At 24.6% G+C, this 10,483-nt stretch overlaps 4 protein-coding genes across 4 annotated transcripts; 1 reads left to right on the forward strand and 3 right to left on the reverse strand.

Moving 5' to 3' along the window:
- Positions 1 to 285: 285 nt before the first annotated feature.
- Positions 286 to 1,010, reverse strand: DICPUDRAFT_159898 (uncharacterized protein; the record flags this gene model as incomplete). Its single annotated transcript, XM_003294781.1, has 2 exons — positions 286 to 619; positions 700 to 1,010. 2 exons carry the CDS (start codon positions 1,008 to 1,010, stop codon positions 286 to 288), a joined length of 645 nt encoding a protein of 214 aa, XP_003294829.1.
- An 824-nt stretch (positions 1,011 to 1,834) lies between these two features.
- GADB (uncharacterized protein) lies at positions 1,835 to 3,452 on the forward strand. Its single transcript, XM_003294780.1, has 2 exons — positions 1,835 to 1,896; positions 1,989 to 3,452. The coding sequence occupies exons 1-2, from the start codon at positions 1,884 to 1,886 to the stop codon at positions 3,344 to 3,346; spliced, it is 1,371 nt and encodes a 456-aa protein (XP_003294828.1). The 5' UTR covers positions 1,835 to 1,883; the 3' UTR covers positions 3,347 to 3,452.
- A 1,288-nt stretch (positions 3,453 to 4,740) lies between these two features.
- On the reverse strand, positions 4,741 to 6,472 carry DICPUDRAFT_159900 (uncharacterized protein; the record flags this gene model as incomplete). The annotated part of the gene is made up of 2 exons (XM_003294782.1): positions 4,741 to 4,995; positions 5,075 to 6,472. The coding sequence occupies 2 exons, from the start codon at positions 6,470 to 6,472 to the stop codon at positions 4,741 to 4,743; spliced, it is 1,653 nt and encodes a 550-aa protein (XP_003294830.1).
- A 1,768-nt stretch (positions 6,473 to 8,240) lies between these two features.
- Positions 8,241 to 9,426, reverse strand: DICPUDRAFT_44017 (replication factor C subunit; the record flags this gene model as incomplete). Its single annotated transcript, XM_003294783.1, has 3 exons — positions 8,241 to 9,146; positions 9,226 to 9,304; positions 9,377 to 9,426. The coding sequence occupies 3 exons, from the start codon at positions 9,424 to 9,426 to the stop codon at positions 8,241 to 8,243; spliced, it is 1,035 nt and encodes a 344-aa protein (XP_003294831.1).
- Between the last annotated feature and the right edge of the window lie 1,057 nt (positions 9,427 to 10,483).

The raw sequence follows: 10,483 nt of genomic DNA on the forward strand, positions 1-10,483 counted from the left end.
AAAATAAAATATTAAAAAATAAAAAAGTTTATATTTACCAAATGAAGAAAATGATCTATTCAAATATTTTAGAGAATATATAAAAAAATGAAAATGTAGTAATATTAACTTATTTATTTATTAATTTATATTTATTATTTAATATAAATTATATTTATTTAAAATAGTTGAGGCTATGAAAATGAAAATGAAAATGAAAATGAAAATGAAAATGAAAATGAAAATGATATAATGAACTATTTATTTAATTATTTATTTTATTTATATTTTTTTTATTTTTTTTTTTTAATTTGATTTGGTATTTGGTATTGGTTTATACATAATATCACTTCTTACACAATATTTTATACCTTTTTCAACAGCACTTCCTTTGTGAGAGAGGTCATGTTGAAAAATTAAAACTGATCCTTTTTTTGGTTTAACATGAATATATTTCTCTTTTTCTATTAAATATTTACTAGTTAAAAATGAAGTTTCACCTCCTTTTTCCACTTTATTTAAATATAGTTGAATTGTAATAAATGAGCATTCACCTTTTTTGGGACCACTTTCTCTACAATATTGTCCATCACTGTGTAATTTAAATTCTTGTCCTGGATAATATCTTAAAAATCTTAATCTAAAATTAAAAAAAAAAAAAAATTAATACTTTTAAAATAATTATTAAATTGAAATAATTTATTTATAATTAAAACTTACCTTTCATTTAAACTAACTTTTTCATGATAATTCATTTCGTTTGGTAATAAATGTTTGACTCTTTGATATATTTTATCGGCCATTTCTTCACTATCTATTATACATCTATCATTATTTCTAACCTCTGGTGCTAAGATTTGTTCCCCACCACCTATATTTAACAATGCTTTTTCATATCCCTTTTCCTCTGTTATATTTATCCATTCGTCACACTCCTCACTACTAAAAACATCTTTGATCACAAAAGCAATAACCTTTCTTTTATTTACCATACTATTTGGGAAAACTTCTTTTATTTTATAATTTGCCATTTTATTTTTTTTTTTATTTTTATTTTATTTTTTAATTTTTATTTGTTTGAACTATTTTTTGTATTATTAAATGTAATGTTTTATTTTTGATTTATAAAATTTTAAATTTTTAAAAAATGAAATACTAATAAAAATAAAAAAACAAAAAAAATAAAATTTTCATAAAAAAAATTAAGGATTTAAAAAATTTGAAAAAAAATCAAAGAATTATTTTTTTGGAATAATTTCAATTTTAAATATTTAAATATTTAATTTTTAATTTATTTTATAAAAAAAAAAAAAATTTAAATTAATCAATTAATTATACATATTTAAATTTATATATGGTAACCTTTTATTTCTTTTTTTTTTTATATTTAAATTTATTTTTATTTTCAAATTATATTTTATTATTATAAAAATCAATAATTATTTTATAATCATCATAATATAAAACTAAAAATAAAAACCAATCACTCATTAAATAAAAAATAATATGAAATATTTATTAGTTTTCAAAAAAAAAATAATGGTAGACATATTATTTTTTGCGATTTTTTTTTTTAAAAAATAGAAATCAAAATAAATATTTATTAATAATAAATAATTGTTAATTTTTAAAAATAAATAAATTTTAAAAATAAATATAAAATATCATTATAATAAATATTAAAAAAAAAAAAAAATTACATTTTAAGATTACGGATAAAGGATAAAAATAATAAATTTATTTTTTTTTTTTTTTTTTTTGTTTTTTTTTTATTTTTATTTTTTTTGTTTTTAATTAAAAAAAAGTTTTTTTAAAGATTTTTTTTTTTTTACGAAGTGATCAATATTGGTTTATATGCAACAACCACCATATAGTTTATAGTTATAATAAAATAATACTACTCAATGACATTAAACGGTAAAAAAAAAACTTTTCTAAATAAAAATATTTGTATTTATTTTTATTTTTATTTTAACTTTTATTATTCTATTTTTTATTTTTTAATTTAGGTAAATTTTATGACTCATATGCTGATGAAGCATCATGCAGACCAATTTCAAAATTTAAACTTGAAGATGAACCAAATGACCCAGAAGTTATAAAGAATTTAATTTTGGATGAGTTATTACTAGATGGTAATGCAAAACAAAATTTAGCAACATTTTGTCAAACTGATCTCGAAAAAAATGTGCACGAAATAATGGATAAATGTATAGATAAAAACATGATCGATAAAGATGAATATCCACAAACTGCAGAGATAGAGAATAGATGTGTCAACATTATTGCTGATTTATGGAACTCACCAAATCCTACAGGTACTATTGGATGTTCAACTACTGGTTCAAGTGAAGCTGCAATGTTGGGTGGTTTAGCATTGAAATGGAGATGGAGAGAACAAAGAAAGAAAGAAGGTAAACCAACAGATAAACCAAATTTAATTACTGGACCAGTTCAAATTTGTTGGCATAAATTTGCACTTTATTTCGATATCGAATTAAGAGAAATCCCAATGGAACAAGATCGTTACTTAATGACACCTGAAGAGGTTTTGAAAAGAGTTGACGAGAACACCATTGGTGTTGTACCAACTTTAGGTGTTACCTTTACCCTCCAATACGAAGATGTCAAGAGTATTAGTGATGCATTGGATCAATATCAAAAAGAAACTGGTATCAATATTCCAATTCACGTCGATGCTGCTAGTGGTGGTTTTGTTGCTCCATTTATTCAACCAAATATCATTTGGGACTTTAGATTACCACGTGTAAAATCCATCAATGCATCAGGTCACAAATATGGTTTATCACCATTAGGTGTAGGCTGGGTTATATGGAGAGAAAAAGAAGATTTACACAATGATTTGGTTTTTGAAGTCGATTATTTAGGTGGATTAATGAAAACCTTTACATTAAACTTTTCAAGATCTGCAGGTCCTATCGTATCTCAATACTATAACTTTATTCGTCATGGTAGAAATGGATTTGCAAAGATTCACAATGTCTGTGTTGGCCATGGTATATTTATAGGTGAACAAGTTAGCAAATTAGGTATTTTCGATATCATTTATGATGGTAAAACAGGTCTCCCAGGTGTTGCATGGACTTTAAAGAAGGATGCCAAAGTTAATTTCAATTTATACGATCTTTCTGAAAGAATGAAGATTAGAGGATGGCAAGTTGCTTCATATTTATTAAATATTACAGAAAAAAACATTGTTATTCAAAGAGTATTAGTTAGACATGGTTTTAGTCGTGATATGGCCCAATTGTTTATTGATGATTTAATTCGTAGCATAGATTATTTACAAAAACATCCATTGGCTTCAAATATTGATCATGCTGATGGTCAAAGCTTTCATCATTAAAAAATAAATAAAATAAACAAAATAAAAAAATCATTTAGTTTTATGGTTTTCTTTTCAAATATTAAAAAAACAATTTTAAATAAATAAAGTTAAAAAAATTTTAATTAAAAAAAGGTTAAACTATTGATATATAAAATTCTCTTTTGTTTCTTTTATTTATAAAGTTTTAATTTATTTATATAATTAATAAACTAATCTATAGTTAAACACATAGGAGGTCCAAAATTCCATTCTAAAAACTTGGATGAAGACTGGCAACATTGTTATTATTTGAGTGAAAGGATTATTCGTGGATTGATGTTGAATAGGGACCACTAACTCTTTTGTTCATCTTAACCATTCGATGGCTACCATAGTTGCTTGGCCAGAGCAATGTATTATATCCATCAAATAGTTACTCTATTACTGTTTTAAAATTTTTACTTCAATTTTCACTACCGAATTACTTTTAAATTAAATAAATTTGAATATTCTGAAATTTTACATAAATAACTATTGGATACTTGTGTGTTGAACCGAGCTATGTGTGTATTTAAATCTAAATTGTAAAGATTAAAACCTTTCTATTTAAATTTTATAAAAAAATAGATATTAGTTATATGTTATTTTATTAATTTTGATTTATTAATTATTTATATTTACCTGTACAATTAGTAAACAAGAAAGTGGGTGATACCGGAGGTCTAATTCTAAAATTAAAATAACTAAAATTTATTCATCTAGAAGTGAAATATACAGAGTTTATTATACAAATGATGAATGATTGTTAATTTCTTGGAGCCTGTGGGTTAAATTAAAATATGTCAGCTATTTGATTTTTTTTTTTTAAGTTTTTGTTTTTATTTTTAATTTTATGAAAATTTACTTACTTGATTAGAATGCTGCCATAATGGCTATAATTAACATTGTTATGGTAAAGTGTACTGAGATGGTGATGTTCTTGGTATGTGTTGTAAAAGTTGAATTTGTGGTTGTGGTTATACTACTGGATTATAATTTTGAGTGTGATTTGTGAGGTGGTTCCATTTAAGTACTGAGGTGGTAGTGGTGATTTAAATATATGTTTGCGAGCTATCAAAAGAAAAATGTGATAATAGTTGATGTAAATGGATTCCATGATGATTATGGTGCACTTTGTTTTGACTATTTATTTAACATAAACCCAATGTTTGATTAGAGATCTTAAACAAAAAACGTATTGATTCGGAAAATAAAGAATTAGAATTTAACTAAATAGATATTAAAATTAAATATTAGTTTCTTTTATATTTAAATATAATTATAACTATTTTAATGATAATCATTATTGTTACCTTAATAATTTGCTTTCTATTTGATATTCAAAATTTAATGGTACATTTTCGAGCTTTTTTCAAAAGAGTTGAAATATATGACTAATCGAGATCCATAGAGTCAACAAATTCTTCATTGTTAACAGAAGATGAATCATGATTGGAATGATCATTGGAATCGATATTTGATTCATAAACAGAATGATCGTCTGAATCGAAATCTGATTCATAAACGGAATGATCATCTTCAGACTCATCTTTGGACTCTTCTTTGGACTCTTCTTCGGAATTATTTTCAGAACTGTATTTTTGAAGAATTCTATCCAATTCAACATCTGTTGCAATACGACCCTCTCTCTGCAATAAAATAATAAAATAAATTAATATATATATTTTTTATTTTTTATTTATAAATATTAATGTATGAATTACTTACTTGAATATAATAAAATGTTTTTCTGCACAATGGGCATGTATCTTCTATTTGGTACCATTTAGTGATGCATCTGTAGCAAAATTTGTGAGAGCAATCTATCGAGGTGGAATTGTCGGAGTTTAATTGGGTGTAACAAATACAACATTCGCCAACCTCTTCTTTTTCTAAACGCTCCCTTTCTATTTTTTCTTTATCTAATCTTTCTTTCTCTAATCTTTCTTTCTCTAATCTTTCTTTTTCCTCACGTTCCTTTTCTGCACGGACTCTTTCTTTTTCTTCCTCTTCCAACTTTTCTCTTTCCATCTTTTCTTTTTCTAATCTTTCTATTTCAACACGTTCTTTTTCTGCTTTTTCTCTATCTAATTTTTCTTTATTTGCAGAACTGAAAGATGGAATATTTGATGTTGAACTAGCACACTTGTAACGGGATTGTTCTTTATTGACAGATGGGTATTCTGATGATCTGTGTGCCCTTTGTTGTTGGTCGGTTGGAGTATTTACTGGTTTTGGTCCGTCAGTAGTATTGAAACGAGAGTGTGCACTATTAAATGCTGGGTAATTCGATTCTGCCCTTGATGGTTTAAATGGTTGTGGTGGTTGTTGTGGGCATTGTTGTGGTGAATTGGTGGGTGTAGAATTACCAGCAACACTATAACGTGATTGATCCCTATTAAATGTTGGGTATCTAAAAGAATGTGCACTTGATGGTTGTGGGTTTGGATTTAAGGGTGGTTGAGGGTTTTGTTTTTGACTGGTTGATGGAACGCCACCTGTAGTATAACGTGATTGGGTTTTATTAAAGTTAGGATAGCTGTTTGCTTGTGTAGTTGAATGAGAATGTTGTGGTTGTTGTGGTTGTGGTTGATATGTTGATGGTGCACTACCAGTATTATAACGAGAGTGGGTTTTATTTAAATTTGGATAGCTGGTTGATTGTGCAGTTGAATATGATCGTTGTGGTTGTGGTTGTTGTTCTTGTTCCTGTTCTTGTTCTTGTTCTTGTTGTAGTTTTTCAAAAGCGTCCATATCCTGAAATAGCTTTTTATAATTTGGGATTGATGCAGAACGTTTTGTTTGTGGTTGTGGTTGTGGCGCCTGTGGCTCTGGTTGTTCATCCTGTTCATCTTGTTCTTGTTGTTGTTTTTCGTATGCATCCATATCTTGAAATAGTTTTCTATAATTAGGGATTGATGCACTACGTTTTGGTTGTGTTGATTGTGTTGATTGTGGTGATTGTGGTGATTCTGGTGATTGTGGGGTTGATTCTGGTGATTGTGGTGGTGATTGTGGTTGTTGTTGTGATGGTGGTGGTGTGTTGTTGTTGGTATTGGTGAAGTATTTGGAGATAAAAAATAAAAATAAATAAAGGAAGATAGCTCCAACTATTGGAAAAATCATTTTTACTTTTTTTTTTTTTTTTTTTTAATGAAATATGGTTTGTGATAAATTGATTATAAAAAAATGTAAGATGTGTATATGTATAATTAAATAAATGTATATGTATTATATAAAATGCAAAGAGTGAAAATGTGGGTGTGAGTGTTATGAAAAAAAAAAATTTAAAATTTAAAAATTTATTTAATTTTTAAAAAAAAAAAAAAATTTAAAATTTAAAAATTATAATTTATTAAAAAAATAAAAAAAATTGTTATACTTTAATAGAAGTTCAATAGAAATAAAATAAAGAAAAAAAAAATATAAAAAATTAATATAATATAAAAATTTTGCTAAATTAAAAACTATAAGAATTTTAAATAATTATAAAGGTAAATAAGTAAAAAAATATTTAATCATGATTATTATAAATTAAAATTAATAATAACATATTTTTTTATAATTTTACATAGTGAAATAAATTATTATATTTGCAGTTTTTATAGACTTTGTTAAAATGAAAAAATATTAATGAAGTTTATTTTGTTTTTATAAAAAGAATTAATTTTAAAAAATTTAAATTTTTTTTATTATTTTATTTTTTCAAAATTTCTATTTACCTCAAATATAATGATTTATTTCACTCTTTAAACCCCCTACAATAAATTGTTAATGGTCCATTAATTAAAAGTAAATAAAATACATTACAAAATACAAATTTTTTCTTTATTTTTGTAAAAGTGGTTGTTGTTCTAAAACAGGTAGCAAAAAATCCACTGCATATTATAATAAATTTCACTCATTTAATATTGAATTAAACTTAATCATTTAATTAAATAAAAAATTTAACATTAACACATTTTTTTACCTTTTTATAAAACATCAATCACCATATATTTAATTTTAAAAAATATTTTTTTTTATAATTTTATTTTTTTTTTTATTTTTATTTTATCATATCAATAATTTTTCAGAAATCTCAATTAAATAGTCTTAACAGCTCTTGCAGATCATATATGTCTAATCAGAGGTAATAAAAATGCAACAGAAAAATTATAAAAAAAAAAAAAAAAAAATTTGTTGATAAATAAGTATAGCTCAGATATATATATTTTAGATTTTTGGAATAAATAATTTAACTATTGAAGAAAAATAAAAAAATATTTTATAAAAGGGGTCTAAACTTTTGCGCACTACTGTATCAATTCCTTTGCACTGTGTAAAACAACCATTATAGAATTTATGTAATATAAATGAAATCCATATTATTCTGAAGCTTACACAATTGCAAAAAATATCGTCTGATTGATTTTATTTTATATTTTATATTAAACCCCCTAAAAAAAGTGAAAAAACTATTTTCAACTAATTGCCCAGATAGCTCAGTCGGTAGAGCGCAAGGCTTTTAACCTTGTGGTCGGGGGTTCGAGCCCCCCTTTGGGCGAAACTTTTTTATATTGATAATCTTCCCCGTGATAATTCCTTTTTAGGACACAGGAATTGGCATTACCCACCACTCCGAGGAAAAAAACCGACAAGGATAACATACTCAATTAAAGAAATCAATAAAATAGTAGATTGGTTCTTATCAGCACTTAACAATAAAACCTTCATTAAATTTTTAATCATAACACATAATTTATTTAATAAAGGGGTAAAAATGATCAAAAAATATTTTTTTTTGAATTTTTATTTATTTTTAAATGATAATAATTAAAACCAAAATTAATTGGTTTATTATTATTTAATTATTTATTTATTTATTTATTATTTATTATCTATTTATAATTTGTTATGATATCATTTCATCATTGTCATTACTATTATTTAATAACTTCATTATGTATGAAGATAAATCTAATAGTTGCAAAAATTCTTCAGAACCATCAATCAAATTTCTATCGACATTACCAATTTTCATTGATATGAGGGATTTTTGTTTATCGTTGAATTTTGAATCAGATAAAACAAAATCAAATAATTGTGAAACTACTTGAGAAACTGGGTAACCTTGACTAATGATAGATTGGACAGTCGACTGTAAATCCTTGAAAGAATTTGATTTGCAAGATTTGATTAAAGAAGTGATAATCAAAGGTGATAAAGTTCCAGAGATATTATAAATTGTGTCTTCTGTTAGCTTGTTGCCATAGAAACGAAAAGCTGATTGTAAATAGGTAATGGCTTTACGCATATCACCGTCACTAACAGTTTGAATTGCTTGGTAAACAGAGTCTGTACATTTGATACCCTCTTGAATTGAAATATATTTTAAACGTTCGATAGTTGCTTCGCTGTCCAATGGTTTGAAACGGAATTTTGCACATCTTGAAGCCAATGGATCTATAATACGACTAATATAATTACATAATAAACAAAAACGGGTGGTTTTTGATGTGGTTTCAATGGTACGACGAAGTGCTGCTTGTGCATCGGACGTCATGCTATCTGCTTCATCCAATATGATCAATTTAAATGTTGCCCCTGCGTTGTTCCCATTTGATACTGTTTTATTAACTGTAAATCCTGCAAAATTTTTAATCTTTGTTCTAACAATTTCAATACCTCTTTCATCAGATGCATTTAATTCTAAAACTCTTTGCTTTATTAACTCTGGTCCATAGATATCCATTGCAATTGCCAATATAGTTGATGTTTTACCTGTACCTGGTGGTCCATAAAATAATAAATGTGGTAACTAAAATAGTGAATAGTTATTAATATTTCTCATCATTACCAATCATAATTATTATTGGTATTATTATTATTATATTTACATTGCCTGTACTTAATGATTTCTTTAATGCTGATACTACATCATCTTGGTATGATACATCATCCATTGTTTTTGGACGGCTAAAAATTTAAATAATAAAAAATTAATATTAATTTTAAAAAATATAAATTTAAAGTAATATTTAACCATACTATTTACTAACCCATGGTTCTGATCTTTCTTTTTTAGAAGCAGTTGTCATATTTATATAGTTTTATTTATTTATATCTATTTACAAAAATAATTATTGTGTTTATAAATAATTTGGAAAAATGAAAATAAAAAAAAAAAAATAAAAAAAAAAAAATTTAAATTTTTTCAAAAAATTTTTTTATAAATTTGGAGGGTTAATTGGTTGTTTATATGTAAATAAGGTAATATTTAATATTTGAATTTTTAATATTAAAAATATGTATTTGGAAACCATTTAGTAAAGGATAAAAATAAATATTATTATTATTTTTTTATTTAAATATTATATTTTTAATTTTTTTGCATCTTTTGTCATTGTTTTTTTTTTAAAAATAATTATTAACAAATATTAAATATTAAATATTAAATATAATCATATTATCATATTATCATGTAATCATATAATCATGTAATCATATAACTAATAATTATTTTATATAAATAAAAAAATAAAATTATAAAAATTTAATAAAAATTAAATTTAATCAAAAAAAACTAAAAAAAAAATATTTTATTTTTTTTTATTTTTTTTTATTTAAAAAAAAAAAAAAAAAAAAAAAAACCAAAGGCTTTTTTTTTTTTTTTTTTTTTAAAAAAAATTTTTTTTTTTTTTTTAAAAAAAAACCCATTTTTTTAATTTTGGAAAAAAAAAAAAAAAACCCCAAAAAATTTTTTAAAAAAAAAAGGGGCCCAAAAAAAATTAGCCACCAAAAAAAAAAAAAAAAAAAAAATAAGCCCCCAAGGGGGGGGGGAAAAAAAAAGCCCTTTGAGGAAACCCCAAAAGCTTGGGTTTTAAAAAAAAAAAATGTTAAAAAATCATTTGTTTTTAAAAGGGGGAAATTTAAAAAGGGGGAAAAAAATTTATTTAAAGGTTTTAAAAAAGTTTTGGACCCTTTTTGGGCAACCAACTTTCAAAAACCGGCAAATAAACCCCCTAAAGTTTTGTTAAAGGGGAGGAGGGCCTTTAGGGGGCCCCCCTTCTTGGGGGGTTCCCGCGCCCCCTGAAATTGGGTTCTTAATTGGCAATGGGGAAGACTTCCCAAAAGGGCCCACCCCCACTTTTAAAA

This window comes from Dictyostelium purpureum (genome assembly GCF_000190715.1).
Source record: "Dictyostelium purpureum unplaced genomic scaffold DICPUscaffold_641, whole genome shotgun sequence".
Classification (NCBI taxonomy): Eukaryota; Evosea; class Eumycetozoa; order Dictyosteliales; family Dictyosteliaceae; genus Dictyostelium; species Dictyostelium purpureum.